At 39.6% G+C, this 18,534-nt stretch overlaps 1 protein-coding gene across 1 annotated transcript in view; it reads left to right on the top strand.

Annotated features, from left to right (window-relative positions):
* Nucleotides 1-18,534, top strand: part of MYO3B (myosin IIIB) — a 367,182-nt gene that overhangs the window by 80,651 nt on the left and 267,997 nt on the right. Inside the window, exon 9 of the mRNA XM_059726270.1 lies at nucleotides 18,065-18,220. Coding sequence (XP_059582253.1) covers nucleotides 18,065-18,220 — 156 coding nt within the window. The remainder of the gene's footprint in view (nucleotides 1-18,064; nucleotides 18,221-18,534) is intronic.

Genomic DNA, 18,534 nt, shown 5'->3' with positions numbered 1-18,534 from the left:
ATGTTATATACCTCATCCAATGCACCAAATGCCCTGATGGAAGATATGTAGGAGAGACCAAACAACAACTGCGCACCAGAATGAACGCACACCGGAAATCCATCAAAGACAGAAACACTCAATTACTGGTGGGGGCACATTTCTCACAGGAGGGCCACTCACTCTCCAATCTCTCAGTCCTGATCCTCAAGGGAAACTTACACAACACTTCCCAGAGACAAGCCTATGAGCTCCATTTCATCAACCTCCTGGATACTAGAGATCATGAACTAAACATAGACATTGGGTTTTTGATACATTATAATCTGCCTGGCAACTGACTCCCCAGCCCAGCCCAGCCCCTGGCTTCTTTACTTTTCATTCCATCCAGGAAGAGCACACACCAACTGCTGCAGCTTCCTTAGCCTGACAAAGGGTTTTTGAACCCGAAAGCTTGCTTAATAACTATTCTCCAACCATTTGGGTTGGTCTAATAAAAGATATCCAATTCACCCAAGGAACCTTGTCATTCAGTCCTCTGCACTTGCTTCTTGGTGCCTTCATTCTTGGAAATCCCCAGTTGTTGTATGATTGGGAACAGTGCAACAAATGACGTTTGACATTTCTTGATATTTTTCAATCTTTTAATTCAATGTGAACACTAAAAGCCAATAGGGTATAAATGACTGTTCATAGGAGTCAGGGTTTAACATGTTGTCTTATACTTGCCCTTTGGCTTTTCTGATACCTTAAAATTATATATTTTTTGTCTGATCAGTCTTATTTTTTTATAGTAGCTACTTCTCCAATTTCAAATATGCTGTGCCTTTTTAATAGTTGAAATACACATCGAAAAAGGAAGTGTACTGCTAATCTGTGTTTAATCATGAATTATATGTGAAGAAAGGCAACAATTGTAATAAATTTGCTAATGCTATGGCTGCAAGAAGGAGAATGTTGGCATGGAATTCACTTCCATGTTATGTTTCTTCATTTTTCTGCCCTTGTTTTTTATATCATTTATGGTGCAAAGGTAGTGAAACATTTTTTGAAGGTTTGGATTTACATTAGTAAATTTTCATTTTTTTAAAATAGCATAAACATCAGACTGAATGGCAGTGAACCTTTTAGCCATTAGGGATAATTGACTCATTTATATGCGTTAGTTATACATTTGTCAATGCCTGGCTTGTGACAGCTTAGTTATGATAAATTAAAAGCAATGATTGTATAAATTCCATACTACCTTTTATCCATATGTTAGGACCTTGCCTCATGTTTCTGTCACCCTTGTGATGAGTGGTTGGCTTTGCAGTAATTTCATTATCTACCTCCTTCATGATGGCTAACATCATTTGCATAACAAGCTTATCTGGTTCAAGTTGTGGTGCAGACCTGTGTATTGACACAGAATGGAGCTTGCAGCTTCAGCTGCACATACCTTGGACTTCAGTTCTGTTGACACAATGATTTCATCCTTGCCACTGTAGCTTTCTTTTCATATTTCTGTGCCTTGTTCATGAATTGCTTTCTTGTCTGAGAGGCTTTTGTATTACAAACGCGCACACACATAATACAGTGGTTTCCAAATTTTCTGAGCTAGAAGCTCCAGTGCAGTTTCTTATGAAGCCCTGAACAATTAAATATAATAAACATAAATTACTTGTGTTAAGGTGAAATCCACAGATACTAGTTTAAGTGAAATATTGATTTCTTAAATTATGTCTTCACTGCCAAAAAGGCCTGTTTTTACAGTACTATAATTATCACAAATTAGCTGTCTCGCTGTAAAATCCTAGGGGAGTCTGGACCTAGGTACTTTTTAGCTCAGCATAGCTAGGTGAGGTCATCATCGTATTCCCTCCCAGGGTTGACCTTGACTAGCTACACTGAAGAAATAGTTTTAGACAAACCATTTCAGACAGCTGTCTGATTTGATGTCCATTGCCCATTTATACAAAGTACACATACTTTTATATAGGTCTGTAAAATTGCAGGTGTACCTCTTTATCTTTACTGCTATAAATGTCTATGAAGAACCCGTCTACTTAGCTAAGAACGTAAGAGAGAGGATTGCTTGTTGTTTATTTAAACACACATTAGTGGGGTGTAACATTTCCTTACCAACAACTGCATCAGCTGGTGGCTGAAAGGTGACTAAAAATGAAAGACATTCACCTATGTTTATTCCATGTTTATTCATACCTTATGTATAAAAAGTCTCTCATATGCTAGAAAAGTTTATGTGAGTAAACATTTTATTTTGTAGTTAAAACATTAATGCCATTTCTGTCCTCTTAGTATAATTTATGTCCACTATTCACACACAGTGTTTCAGAACTGATCATAGAATCATAGAAATTAAGGGCTAGAAGGGACCTCAAAAGATCAAATCCAACTCCCCTGCTCGGGGCAGGAAATAGTGTAGGTTACATGCAAAATGAGTAAAAGTAACAAATCAGCTAAATAATTGATATACTACAAATAATATATTTGGCATTTTATGCCTTAGAGGGTGTCTAGTAGTGGCAACAACAGTTAATGTGTTCCTGGAGCAGAATGATACAATAACCTTTATTTACATTACATCACAAAATGGTAATTTTAATTAAAATGAGCAATTGTGTCTCTAGGGGCAGACACTTCTCTTTTACATTTATTTAGCCAATGATTAGCTATTATGGCTTTTTGAATTAATTAGTCTCCTTCAAGCTGAAGGGAATTAAAGTTTTAAGAAATTCAGGGAGCTGTAAGCTTCAAATGTGAAATCACTGGATTTAGGGTCACAAAAATTCATCACAATAACATAATCCTTATTATTTCCACAACTGGTTATAAATATGATGCAAACTTGATTACCTAACTTGGCAAATGTATATTTTTACATTAGTTTTCATATTTAGCTCTCACTTATATGCCATATATGATCTCACTTTTGTAATAATTTTTCAGTCTAAACAAAGCTGTTTTGTGACATTCAGAGTGTGTTTCTTCCAGAAAGACTGTATTACCATGTTCTTTCACTTAGGATGTGATGTGTGTTGGATTTGAGAAACCTGCCAAGTTATACTGTGGGTGCATGTACATGTGCAGTTAGTATGGAACAATAAATTCCAGCTCAGATTGTGCTATAGTTTGTCTCCTGGGCACAGCATTTATATGTGCACCCAGGACCACAGCACATTGAGCCAGGGAAGAGCAGCCCCTGGCTGGCAGGAAACCTGGGGATCAGCCCCAAGCTCCACGCAGTGGTGTTGGGCACTGGAGGAGCTGGCTGGGGCATGAGAGTGCTACAGTGCAAGGCTAGCTAGCAGGCAGCTCATGCACTGTAGCACCCTTGTGCCCCAGACAGCTCTGGTCACCATCTACATGTGCGTTTCAGTGCACTTAATGACTCCATCATGAGATAGTACTGTCTAGGACAAGTACAATCCTATGGCAGAGTCAATAAGTGTGTCGAAATGCACCAGACAGTACTATCGTACAATAGAGTTAATTTACTGTGCACTAATATGGGAGTGGAATAACAACAGTTGCTGGTCCTACCAGCTAGCCACACCATCTGGGGCAGATCCAGGCAGGAGTTGCACCCCCTTTTTGATTCTTGGCCCACCCTCATTTTAAAATCAACTGCTTGGCAGTGGAATCAGCATTTCTTCTCAGAAAGCAGTGAGGAGCCTCTGGACTTTGTGGCTCATTATAATCTACCTGATTCCTTATAAACTCTTCATGCCACAGGTCTTAACTACTCTCCCCCACTTTTTAAAGATCTTGATGTTCCACTAATCAAGCTATCCTTTCTTCTGTAATTTTGCTGTCTGGTAGCTGCTTCTGGTAGCTCCTAAGTCATAGCCCTGCAAACTGTTTTTTAATTCTAGCTAAAAACATTAACTCAGGCATGAAAATTATAACTCGGGTGAATATTAATTCAGGTGTAGGAATAACTTCCAATGTAACATTGGGAGTACTATCAAGATGCTCCCAAATTTTGTTTTATGAATCTAAAAAAAAGATGTACACTTAACTCTAATAACTATGGGACTGAGACAACAGCTTTTGATTCTTGTTACCTGGTTTCTTGTGTTACACACACACACACACACACACACACACACACACACACACACACACACACACACACACACACACACAGCAAATTAATGGACATTCAAATAAGCTTATATTAGTTTTTGTTTCAGTCTTAAAGTGAATAAAATTGCCCTGGGTTACTAGCTTATTCATGAAGTTCTAGTTTCTTTTGAACCAGAAAAAATATGCCTTGTTTCATATGTGATACCCCCAGTACCACAACCCGTCCCCTTTCAAAATCTTAGATCTGCCTGTGCATACCACAGACACAAATAACCAGGAGCCACCACTGCCCCATGCATCACGTTTGCCCTGGGTGGCAAGCTCCCTCTTAGTAATGATGGATGAGCAAGAGTAGGAGCAAATGAGTAAGTTACTCTTATTCTCTGTTTTACTCTTCTCAGCCATCACTCCTGCTACAGCTGTGTCTAGATCGAGCCCAAGGGGAGCCCCATGGTCTGGATCTGGCCCACAAAAAGGGCTGAGTTTGTTACTCTTCCACTATACCATGCTGCATCCTAGTTTGGGGTAATCTCAACAGAGATGCAAGAGAGGAGCAAGTCATGTTTGGCCTGTGCCCATGAGAGGAATAGTGTTAAATTCTGGTGATACCCAGGTAGCATAGGGGGTATCTGGGAAATGGCCAAATATTGAGAGATTAGAGTTCCTAAATACTGAGGAATTAGAAAATATAAGCATGCAGTTCTTCCAGAATTGGGAAGCAGAGCTATTACTATTAGGAAATATTTCCTAATTATAAATTGGCACAATAATATGTAGTTGTGTGTGTGTATTCCTAATTGCCAAGCAAGTATGACTGATCTCCGTGAGCTAAAATTTCACATCTGTTGAATTTCCTCCTAGAAAACAAAGGTAAAAGAGGCCTTCGCAGAAAGATAGAAAAAGCACTCATGAAGCACCTTCCCTTCTGACGAAAAAATCATATTCACCTTCAGAATATGGTTTCTTTGTAGCTACTGTAGCGTCCTATATGCATTATTTGGCATGAATCACGTATGTGTCATGGTGACTTGGGGCATTGGATGTCATAAAGTGAGCACATTTCAGGACTACTTAATTGAGACTTAAGGCTATCTTGCAACTGAAGGCCATCAGTAGACTGACCAACTGATTTTATAGTAGAGCTTTGAAAGCCAGTTCTGGCCATTATTCTGTGGGCCAGAGTAATGACATTTAGTAGCTATTGTCCCCAATAGAAGAAAAGGTTAGTTCTGACTTTACTGCACAGCAGATGATAATCACAAGGGATGTTATGTGAAATTTTCCAAAGCATCCTATTGTGCCCTAACTTGGTTTCTATTGTCAATGACAATCCCAGTAGATTTTAGAGAGAGCAGAATTAGGCCATCCCCAAGTGTTGTAGATCAGGTAAAGCCTTTTCTATACCTTACTTCGTAATTTCAATGTGACCCAGCTCATTGTTGCTTTCAAATATATATATTTTTAATTGGATGTCATGATGATTGGTGTTAAAAATCCAGCTGAAAGACAATTTATTAAGAAAACAGGTGTCAGTGACATTTTAGTATTAGTGTATTTCTTTCATTGTTAGGCAAGATTAGTAATTTATAGTATTTGCTACCAAGAGGCAGATCAATACAGATATATATGTGTTCCGTGCAATGGAATTTATATTAATGCACATGATAATTGACTGTTCTGTCATAAATTCAGTCCTTCTTCCCCATATCTGATTGTAGCAGAGAGAACAGTAAAACATGTTATTTATCATGGTGTTTTCATTTGAGGCACAAGACCTATTTAACCTATTACCTTCAGTCACAGAGTGTGCTTTTTACTAAAGGGGCAGCTATATGCAGGTCTGTAGATAACACTCTGTGTATCCTGTATGTCCTGTTGAATCAGGACTGAAAGCAGAAATACTGTAGGCAAAGCTGCCACTGTTTTTCTTTCATTTTTCAAATGGGAGTAACCTGCAGTAGTGGGGGATGGGCAGGAATGGGAAGAGGAGGCTGGGAGGCCTCGGAGAAACAAACCCATCATTGGACCATTATTACAAATGTAATTCATAATGCGACTGTTCCCTTCCACCTGCCTGCTACATGTGACTGACCAGCATCTGCCAGAGCTCCATGTAATAGAGACAAGAAGGGGCAGTTAGAGAAGCAGATGCTGTGTATGTGTGTTTCTGCATGTGTATGGAGAAGGAGAACAGGAGATAGAAAGTTTTAACCATTCAGAAATGTTCTCAAGTAGTTTTTTTTTCATTTCCAGGTACTGATTTCTTTTGCTCCTTTCCCTTCAGTGTTGGTGAAATAATTGACTTAATCAGAGTAAATCAGAATAAGAGCTGTCTTTAAGAATTTATTCTTTTCTGAAAGGTTTGGAATGTGTCAGTGGAGATTCTGAACTGAGGCACAGGGCACTGTGCTGCAAAATATCAGTAAGCCAATGCTAAGGAGGGTTTTGACACTTCTTCTTAAGAAAAAACAAAACTATTTTTATATGGATCTAGGTCTCATAAAAAATGGCTGGATCGATAGCAATGTGGAATGGAGTGTCTTTTATTTCCACAGAACACACCTTACTCGCTATTTATTATTTAAATGACTATATTGCTAAGAGGTCTTTTGTACAGCCTAGAAGGCAAGGTCCCAATGCATTAGGTACTGTACAAACACAGAATTACAAGATTGTTCCTGCTCTAAATAATATGCAGTATGTTTACAGAGGAAAACAGGTAGACAGAAAGCATGGAAGAAGAGCACAAGGAAATGGCAAGATGATATTTCTCTGCATGAAATAAAGCGATTACAGTAATCCAGCTGCCTGAGATTAATTTGTATACTTCATAGATTCATCAATTCATAGATATTAGGGTCAGGAGGGACCTCAGTAGGTCATCGAGTCTGACCCCACAGGCAGGAAAGAGCGCTGGGGTCAGATGACCCCAGCTAGGTGCTTGTCCAGTCTCCTCTTGAAGACCCCCAAGGTAGGGGAGAGCACCACCTCCCTTGGAAGCCCATTCCAGTTTCAAACCAGTGGTACTCAAGTTTTTCCTTGGTGTACTGGATGGGCAGTGCCCAGGCTAGTTTCAGCTGATAATCCTGATCTGGTGCTCAGGGCAGCCATGATAGGGCCCCACCTGACCATGCAGAGGGGGTTGGAGGTAGCCCAGCCCCATGGTAGGGGGGAAGGTGGTGTGGCACAGCCCCAACCCAGCTGCATGACAAGGAGACTTGACTCAGCCCTGCAGGGAGAAGGAATAGCCCAGCCCCAACATGACCCTACAGGTGAAGGGAACATGACCTGGCCCTGTGGGGGGAAGGGGATGTGGCCCAGCCCGAACCTAGCCAGAGGGAAGAGGGCATTTACAGAGGGAAGGGGGCATGGCCAGCTCCAACCAGCTGCAGGGCTTGTGGTTTGGGAATTTGGCAACAAGGGAAGGTGGCTATATTATTTGCCACATCTCTCCCACAGCCAAATTTCCCAACCTGTGGGGAACCCTATGGGCCAGATGCCATGGTTACATGGGCCTGATTTGGGTGTGGACCAAAGGCTTAGCACCTCTGCTTTAAATAATTCTTAATGGATGGATATATAAACAGTTCATTACTGGGCAAAAAGAGTGGGACTCTACTCCATGCCAGCTGCCAGGCAAATGCTGACACTCATTCTCTTCAGGTCAGCGGAAGCAGAGCTACTGATTAGCTGTTAGGGAAGAGGGGTAGGTTGCCACCATTTAGTTTTCACTTATCCTTGGTATCATTGGGTACGAGTGTCCAAACAGGTGATTTCTACAAAACAACTCACATGCAGTCTGTCTCCTAATATCAGATGCATAGCAAGTTCATTGAGTGCCCAGACTGAATGGAGAGAGGTATGTCAACCACTGTAGATGAGGAGAGAAAGTATGGGGGAGGGAAAGAATTTTGTCTGCTCTAGGAAAGGCTCTTGCAGGATGGGGAGCACCATTCTGTTTGTTCCATTTACTCTCTGCTCCCCAGATTCATTGCGTGGGGCACTGCTGCGCTGCCTGGCTCCTGTGCCTGAGCATGGCAGTGCAAGTCTCCCCTTTGGCATGGCAAAGACTCTTGGTGGGGGGATTTTTGCACCCCCTTATAGTCACAGTCCAGAGCTGGTGCTCCATTCACTCAGGCCTAGTTACACTAAGATGCCTAAGATGTTCAAAAAAGGAGCAAAATAATTCCATTGTGTGTGGAAAGATCCCATTTGTGATGTGGTTGGGATAAACTGTACATGTTTGTGTAGTAGGAACTGCATGGAACCTATCCGTTCGCTCCATATAGTCCACTGAGGAACTCTCAGCTGGTAATGACTTTTGGTCACATTTCCTACTAAATCCAGTCATATTTGCTTTAGGAATTTAAAGGTGAAAGGATCTATATTTGTCTTGACTGTTCCCACTGAAATTATGCTTGTTTTTATTAGAAACACGTAGCATGTTTTGATAACATTCAGTGGAATCTGTTTAGCACTGAAGGGCACCCCTCCTCCCCAACTCAGGAAACACTAGGACCCAAGTTCTTGACCATCTGCATTTGGGAACTAGGGCTGTGTGAAGCTTCAGTCCCCGACTTGATTCGGTGGAGATTTGGCCCGATTTGGTGGCCAAATCTCCAAATCCGAATTGAATCGGAGGACCCTTTAATCTCTCTGAACCAAATCGGAACCCTCTGAATTGATTTGGAGAGATTTGGAAAGATTCAGAGATTCAGACATGAAGACAGCTTTAAATGTTTTTTCTATATACCTCTAGGTAGCAGGGGCTCATAAACACTGTGATGCTGGGGTGCATGGAGTGTCCCACAGAAGCCTGGGGGGCTCCCCAGCACATACGGAAGTGGACCAGAAGCACTTCCAGTCCACTTCTGGGTCTGCCAGGGAGTGTGCTGGGCGACTGGTGTCTCCTGGGTCTGGGGGGGCACCCAGGGTTCCCCTGCAGCTGATCGCTGAACTGGTAGGTGCGGGGCGGGGGGGTGCCCAGTGTGCTCCCCAGCAGACCCAGGAGTGGATTGGAAGTGGATCCAAGTTCACCACCGAGCATGTGGAGGGCTCCCCTGCACTCCTGTGAGACGCTCCATGCACCCCAGCATTGCAGTGATCATGAGGCATGCCTACTACCTCAAGGTATGTTAGAAACAACTTTTAAAGCTGTGTCTATGCCCAAATTGCTGATTCTCCAAATCAGCATTGAATCTTTAGATTTGGATTCGGCCAAATCGAATCAGGGCAGTGATTCAAATCAATTAATTGAATCCCTGCCCCTGATTTGGGCTGAATCTGAACCAAACAGGACCCACTTCGCACATCCGTCTTGGGCATCTGCAAACAATCGAGCAAAACTCTGCAGGGATGCTAGGAGGAAACCAGCATGCCTTTTTTTGTTCATTACAGGTAGATTTCCTCACAAGAATCAGTTGCGTAACTGGGACTGAGGCACCAGTCCTGGGTGCTGATTTTGTGGGGGGGTCACAAAAATAGCAGTCCTCGTGGTGCTGGTCTGATCACTGCTGCTGGCAGCCCAGCTGCAGCTGCTGCCCCGTGCACTGCCACCACCTGGGGCACAGAGCTGCCCAGTTAGTTATGCCTGACAGCATTGCCTTTAAAAGCAACTTCTGCTCTACCATTTTTTCTTAAGTAGCCTCAGAAAGCTATGGGAACTAAAGGGGTGAAAATGCCATGTTATTTTTTCTTCATATCTCTAAGGGAGAAACAGACTCCAAGCATGCCCTCCTCCCACTCAGGTGTTTGGAAATGTTTTGATCACTGTCATATCTACCTAGCACTGGTGATTTTGCATTTTAGCTTCTTCCTCACTCTCAAAAGAGTAGGTAGCGAATTAGATCAGGTTTAATGAGTGTGATTGTGTCTTGGATTAATTTTCACTTTTGTTTTGGGCACCAAACCCTTTGACCTTTTTGAAAGACTCGTTTGCTTTTGTGCAATATATTGATATGACAAATATTAAACATAAATCTTACCCTGACTTGTTGAAGTACTGCAGTAGAAGCCAAACAGTAAGAACATGCCGTATCTAATGCATGTGGTAATTAATGATGGGCAAGCTTGTAATGGGTTTGGCAATTCTCTTCGGCGTCTATTTCCAGAATCTATCTGAAGAACTATATAACTTACAAAATGAATCTAGGATCTTTCTTCATTGTGCTCTGGCTAGGTCCAGGGAGTACAAAGTTACATGAATGAAATGAGGCATACATTTTTTTGAATCCCAGGTCAGGCTCAATGAAGATTTGGAGATCTGTTTGACCCAGCTGGACAAGGCACTGATATACCACATGGATGAATGCAGATCCACAGTAGTTTCATAGATGTTAGGGGCTGGAAGGGACCTTACAGATCATCAGATCTAGCCCCCCTGCACTTGGGCAGGAAAGACTGCTGGGGCCATGTCATTGAGAGGAATGTAACTTGCATCCCTTATGGCTGACTATGTAATGGTTTCACAATTCTCTCCATCCTGCTACAGATTTAGTTACTATTTCTTTTCTGGTGCATTTCACTGTTGGAAATATTCATATGCTGCATGATCTCTTGTGGACAGAGAGAGAACTAGGAAGTTTTGTGCCCTGGGTGGCTGCAGCAGCAAAAGCCAGGCCAGCAGCAATGACTGTTGCAATTCTTGCCCTCTCCAAGTCAGGACCTGGGCCTGGTGCCCTGTTCACATACCCGTAGTTAAACTTCTGGTTCTGGAAATCTTACTTTTGATCTTTCTTTGTCAATCACTGAATCTAATTAAAGCTCCCCCTGCTGGAAGACAGAAGGCCACTTTTGTACATTTGAAAAAAATTGCAATTTGGGATTAAAATGCTTTTGGAAGTATATTATTTAATTTATACGGTCATAATGCCTGTTAATGATACTGTAAGTTGCATCTATTCACCCTATGCATAAAGTAATAAAACCTACATGCCTCTCCAATGAATAGTGACTACACTTTTGGTTTGATATTTGGGTTGTGTGGTAAGACATAATTAGGAAGTCATCATCATTAATAGGGGATAAAATGTAAGAAATGTGGGATTCTAAAAATAAATTTTAAAAAGTGAAATGCTGGAGCAAAAATGTAACATACTTAAGGCTTATCCTAACACAAGTTATGACAGACAGAGATGCTACATTTTTTTTAAACTGTGGGGATTGTAATTGCTCTGGTGAAGAAGAATTTCTAAAAGAAACACTAATACTGGTCTAATCAGCTTTAGCAAGAATAATAAGTGGCACGAGGAACTGTTTCCTGTTTCTGAGTTTGCAAAATATTCAGATCATCATAGCTGTTCTTATAAAATCTATTTCATTCAATTTATTCATTAGTAAATATTTGTTCTCAAATGCTGATAAATAGCTCCCCCTTTCAGTCATCTGATTTGCTACTTGCAAAATGGCAGTTTACATTGTTGAGACACAGCAATTCCAACAATGTTATCGTCCACATGCAAGCAGCTAGTGAATTTTTAGAGGCTGTCTCAGACAGGGCTGTGTGTGGGTGTCTGTTCTTGTTCCTTGCTAATAAATGCTTCATCTTTGCCTGTAATTGTGGCAGAATGGAAATGGTGCTTGGGAGCCTGGCTGTGAGATTGCAGCAAATGGATGCAACCTATGTTTAATGTAGTGACACTAATGAATTCTGAGAATTAATTTTCAGCTAAGAAAGCATGATGGAAGGTAGTAGAATTTCAGATTAGATAATGGATTGACTTTCATCAAGGCCAATGTGTACAATGTTTATTTCCTTTTCAACCTCTACTTATTTACCCCTCTTGTTATTCTATAGCCACACAAACCAAATATAACCATAATTTCAGCATACCTTACATGGAACATATGTTGTAATAGATTTTCTAACCCATTTGTACAATGCAAAATATGAGTCTCATTGCCTGGATTTTCATTTAGAAGTTCCATGGGCCAAACAAATTGAAGTAATTTGCAGAGGCTGTATGCTTATTGTTTTTACTTGCATTTAGAGTACTGTGGATGTTTGTTGGGACATAGAGCCAATTTAGATATTACTTATAGTAACTGACTAAATGGTCCAATGGATATCAGTAAATATTTTACTTTAAATCTTTTTCTTATCTCAGAAGTAGTTCTTTTTGTGACTAGAACTTTTCAAACATCTTTTCAGTAATGCAGTACGTATTTTGACTTGCACCAAGCAATAAGACAGGCAGTGCTGTGGTTGGCCCATTGCTGCCTTTGAGCCACTGTCTTTTTAAAAACATGAAAAAGAAAGCATTTTGGGAAGCAGCTTGTGAGAATATGTTAGCACAACCGAACTACATGAACAGTGCAAGACTTTGCAAGACTTCCACTTTCAGTTAAGAAGTCTAGGATTTTAGCCAAGAAAGTGGTAAATATTCATCTTTTAAATGTAAATGTTTGTGGATATCAAAGGCATGTGTGCTACTGCTTCTGCTTGATTTTTCCTGGATATTGCCAGTTTTTCCCCAAGGCTTTCAAACACTCTGAAGTGTTGAATGTAGTTTGTTTGCCTCAAAATGTGGTGTGTGATTATGAAGATAGAATTTGGACAGTCAAGTGATGTTTAGGGTCCCAGTCACAATGGTCTGAAGTACCCCTAATGGTATGAATGCATAGGTTAGGGTTGGAACCCTTGCACTCAGGCAGCCTTTACTCTTCATTTTTCCACATGCTTTTCCACTGTCTCACAGTGAATTTCAGAGGAGATTACTGTTTCTTATCTACAAGATTGCTCAGCTTCACACAAGCTTTAGCTCAATAAGAAGGGGTAACTCCCCAATGAGGAAATGGGATTCTACTGTCACACATTCTTCACAGGAGCATGTAGTCACTTCAGTAGCCTCTCCTGCTGCTCTGGTCAGGCAGACTTAGGTACTATACATTTAATAAAATTCTTATGAAGAAAAAGATAGTGTCAGTGCTGGTTGCCAGCTTAAGAAACAACTACATTCTAAAATGTTGGGAGTGACTCTGGCAGTCTGTCACTTCCTCTTCCACTGAACACAGAGGATGAGTCCCAAGAACTGTTGTTTTAGACCTAATAATAGCTAAGGAACATGTAACACATACATTAGCAGTAACCACAGTTCGTGTGCAGCATGCAGGAAGCACATCATGTGACTATGCATACTGCAGTCATCATTCTGAAGTAGAGGAGATACTGGAAGAGTACATGTTCCTGGGTCTGCCAAGTAGTAAAGTCCTATTTTTTGTTTAAAAACTCCAAATATTTCACTCTAAGGGTACAACAATTTTACCAAAATCTGCATATCTAGTTGACATGAAAATGCCCCTTTCTTGTAAGCCATCTAATTAACCAATTCTACATCCTACAAAGAGAACAAAAGCACTCATTGATGCCAAAAGCTCTCATTCTGCTCTGCAGAAAAGATTGATTGACTGTGAACTGAATATACAGAGAAGAAACCAATATATTGAAACCACTTTGCAACCCTGATAGAGTTTAGTTGTATCATGCAAAATGAATCTTAGAAATCTCAGAGGTACCTTGGAGACCCCACCTTTGAAATAGGTCCATACCTCTTTTGGGTGGTGAAAGATAATGAAAAATAATCCATCTTCTTGCTAATTTGCTGAATTTTTCCTTTTATTTAGGACAAGGATCTGGGGACACTTCTAGACTGATCAACTGACTCATCAGCTCTATTTTGCTATGAGTTGATGTAGCTTTATTTGTAATTCAGGTGAAATCCTAGATGTCCACAAATTTATTACAATGCCTATGACTGAGAGCATTTGAGGATTAGTAGAAAATGAATGGGGCATATGGATAAACAGCATGAAGAACTTCTATATAAGTTACAAAGTTGAACAGTAGGCTGCATAGAAGGTTAATAATTACAGCTACTATTGGTTTCACTGCTTTTTTTCACTCTGGGTAAAAAGCCCAGCACTGGAACAAAGGACCAAATCAGTGAATAACTTTCATTCTTTTGAGCTGCCTGTTGCTGTATAAATATTAATATAGTGCCAAAATATGCAAAGTATGCTAAATTAGATTGAATTTGTATTTAATATTAAAATATTAACAAGAAGGCAACTATCTTAATCTTTTAGGAAGCTGCTTCCATATAGGTTAGCAAGAACACCAGCTTCTTACATTTGATCTCTCTTATAACCCCTTTCCCACCACCACCACCACCAAGGACTCCCAGGAAACCCGCATCTTTGCACAAGCTTCAACTTCATTTCTTTACAAAACTTGCGGCCTACAATGCCATAAATTCCAACTTTAAGATGCTTACATTTTAAATAAGCAACAAACAGAAAAAGGAGAGGGAGAAAAGATTTCACTCTCAAGAATTCATACTAAATGTAGATAATTATTCCAAGCCTAAAAGTGCTATGACCTTCCCCAATCACTTTACATTATGACCTTTTCTCATAGCTGCTTCCCTAAAATTTCCCCCAATGTCCCCCAAAGGTTGTCCTTTCATTTCTTCTCCACCAATGCCCTTTGAACTGCAGCAAGCTTTGGTTGCCATGTTGGAGCCCGGTCACACTTCCTTCTCTTCAGTCTGTTGGGTTGGGCCTGAGCTATGTCCCCTTCTCCTCTCAGGGCTGGGTCATGTTCCCCCTCTTCTGCTCTCAGTGCTGGGCAATGCCCCCTTCCTTTAGCAGTGCTGAACCATGCCCTCTTACCCCCTGCAGCGCCATGTTGGGGCTGGCTGGCCCAAGCTCTCTTTCACTGTGCAGCTGGATCGGGGCCGGGCTGCCCCTCTCTCCCACTGCACAGCTGGATGGGGCCCCACTGGACCTGGCCCACGGAGGGATCAGGCAGTGCTCATCTGGCCCATTGGCCAAAAAGGTTGAGCACCATTGTTATAGTAGGTAAGTCCTACTAACTTTGGAAAATGAGGGCAAAGCTTATGAGAAAGCAAAAATATGTCCTTGATCATCCTATGTTTGTACTGCTTCAGCTGCCATTCTGGATCACTTCCTACAGGGGACCTTTTGCAGGTCAGACTCTAGGAGGTGCTGATGGTAGCTCTGTCTCTTGTGTGTCAGAAACTAAGGGGATCCTGGGGCTTCAGGCTAAGTCTTGTCTAAGATTGGACCTTGAACATGAACAGTAAAATTGTGGTCTGAATAGCAGAATTTCAAACCTCCCTTGATTTTGGTAGGGCTACAATTTCACTTGTATTTATTTTAGAAAAATATTCTTTAGGAAGTAGATGTTCATGAGGATGTTTATGAGGATAGATTGTTTATGAGGCTGAATTGGCATCACCAAAACATGTCTGGCATTCCTGCTATGACTTTCAGGTCTCACCTCTGAGAATTGGCCTCAGTGTGATTCCATCATGTCAACTTCTATGTCCAGAAGTGCTCATATGTTATTTAGTTGAACTACAAAAAATGAGAAAACTGGCTTCCAATATTTTTTTACTGTATTTTTGTAATATTTATTATTGTTTTCTTGACAAAACCACAGTAATGATTTTGTAATTAGGTAGGTAATTTTGTAATATACATGTAGGAGTATGGACTGCCGGATGTTTTAGCCATTGGCTACCTTAATATCTAAATACTCCTAGTAAAGGTTCTGGATATAGTCAATAAGGTTGCTGCAGACTCTCCAGGTGTAACTGAGAACAGAATTTGTCCTACTATCTTCAATACTGCAAGTTGAAATGATTCCACATTATTTGTACTTTGACAGTACTTTGTTTTCTATGTGGAACTCTGTAATTTCTTGAGAAAGTTTTGTACTAATCTTTATTTTTTTTACTTTCTTAAGAACATTTGGATGTTGTCCTTGCACATGATATTATCAGTTATATCAAAATACAATTTTTTATCTATTAGTTTATGTATGTATGTATGTATGCATGCATGTATGTATGTATAAATAAATATATATGTATATACTCTACACAAATTCACGTACATGCTTTATTCCATTATACCATGGATGAGGTATATTGTGCCATTTATCATATATGATATCATACCATATTGTATCATACAGCTAAGGTGGTAAAAGTCAAATATGTTCGCTATAAACTTTTATATCCCCCATTTTAGACACCTAGATCACTAATTTTATTAACTAAGCGATACATGATTTTGTATATTTGGTAGTTTTGTCTTTTTCTCTCATAATTAATAGTGTTTAGTGATATCTCTCCTTATAAATATACTCATACATACACTCATTATCTGTTTCTGTAGAGAAGGGCATAAATTTAAGCAAAGGATGACATGCACAATATGGGTGCCTTGACTTTTAAACATCCTGAAGAACAAGAAACAAAGCAGCCAACTCCCTCCCCCTACCCCCCACACCAACCTGAGAACCTGTAAAGCCAAATGATGGATTTCTTTTCATGGGAGGGCAGAACTGGTATTTATAACCATGCGATCAGAAGAATAGAGATAATGTAGGTTTTGTTGGTTGAGTTTTTCTATCAGGAAGCTTGTTGTAACAGATAGCAATGTTCTTTAAATCAGTTGCAAAATTGGAAGAACATTTTACAGACTGTCTTTTCTGGTCTGGATGATGGTTCAGCAAGAAGGGGCTATGAAATGGTTTGGAAGGACCACAACTATTAACTTTATTTTGAAAGACAGGATTATTTTAGGAGCCTGGCTTTAGACTCCAATAAAATATTCAAGGTGAGGCTGGACTTTAATAAACTTCTAGTGTGTTTTGTCATTTCAGAATTTACTAAAATGTGCTATCTTTTAGGTATAATTTAAAATCTGAAGATTCCTATTGATAGAGTGTCAAGTACTGTAAAAAGTATTAGTATCACAGTTCTTTTTGTGTAAAAGTGTATCCTGGTCAAGTTTTCCAAGTAAAATCTTCTTTAACTGTATATATGAAGTAGCTGCTTCATAAAATATAAAATACAAAGCTAAGTATAAAACATTTTAATTTGAAAACATCTTTTCAGAAAAATGCACCTTGGACTGAGTTTACGTCAAATTCATGAAACTGATAGCTATATGGTGGATAGTCATTTATACCGAGTTGCAATTTTTCTTGTTCTGATATGCAAATGACATCAGTATCATATTGATATAAGGCAAATAGAATAAATTAATGGAAAGAGGAATTAAAGGACACTCTGAAAAAGTCCAGTGTTTTAACAGCAATTTTTTATTTGGACCATAGTATTCCAGCTTTAATGGAATTGAATTATACTCTTAATCATGTCTTCCTAGATGTTTAGATCTTTATTTGTTATCGTATTTGCTAGTTAAATCTTATTATGTGCTAATTGAATGGGATCTGTCAGCTTATTCCTAAATCATCTGCTCCCCCTTCTTTGACACTGAACTTTTACATCTGGGTTTGCATTGAAATCTGTCTGTCTCTCTCTTCTTCTTCTTCTTTTTCTTCTTTTTTATTTTCTAATCTAAATCAAGTAGATTTGCTGATTTACCCAAGTTTTTATATTAGCACCTAGAAACTCAGTATGATAGCCCCTTGAAATATTACTTGTCTATTAAAAAAACATCAAATTGTTTTGATTCGTGATGGCTGACTTATTTTAACAGGTTAAATCCCACATACATTATCAATTAAAATGCCCATTGGGATATATGTAAGGAACTAGGAAGAACTACAGGAATATGCTCATAGCTCTTAGATAAAAAATATTTTTCATGGATACTTCAGTCATTATTAAAATTATATCTTAAACGTATACCATTTGTCTTTTTCCAAAAGTGAAATATATTTGTTAACCCAGGTTCTGTTCAGTTACATTAATATAAATGTGGAGGAGCTCCACTGAATTAAATAATGTTATTCTAGACTTATTCCAGTGCAAATGAACAGTAAATGTGGTCCCTTTGTACATTTAGTAAGCCCAGTTCATTGGAACCTGCAAGAAACCTGCTCCACATTACAGTAGCTGCCAAACAATATGCCAACAGTGTAATGGTCAATTAAAAGGAAATGATTTTATAACTAAAACATTTACTGTATGCATAACACTTTTGCTCTGCTTCACAGGTGTCTTATTAAGGATTTTGAAAACCGTCCTTCAGTCACCCACCTTTTAGAGCACCCATTTATTAAACAAGCCCATGGTAAGGATATGTCTTTGCAAAAACAGCTGGCTGATCTCATCCAAGCACAACAACAGTTAGGCTCCATAACCAAAACAAGGTACTGTGCAATTCACTGTTCTGTGGCCTTTAACTAGTCCTGGAAACACAATTTAAAATTCTGAATTTTCAGACCTTTACTATTTCAAATGATCACATAAATGCATTCATTGTGAATTTCATTTGTATTAAGTACTACTTGCTAAATGAATGGAGAGTGGCAAGAAATAAACTTCCCTAATCGTGCCTTTATAGCTAATTTTGTTCAACCAAAACACAAATCTCTCTCTGTCTTTCTCTTTGCCATTGAACTATGTTTTTATACATATTAATTGAGTGGATTCATCATTAACACTGCTAACTGTGTAGGACTCT

This window comes from Alligator mississippiensis, chromosome 4 (assembly GCF_030867095.1).
Source record: "Alligator mississippiensis isolate rAllMis1 chromosome 4, rAllMis1, whole genome shotgun sequence".
Taxonomy (NCBI): Eukaryota; Metazoa; Chordata; order Crocodylia; family Alligatoridae; genus Alligator; species Alligator mississippiensis.
The sequence above is the reverse complement of the archived record's forward strand: the minus strand, read 5'-3'. Positions and strand labels throughout refer to the sequence as shown.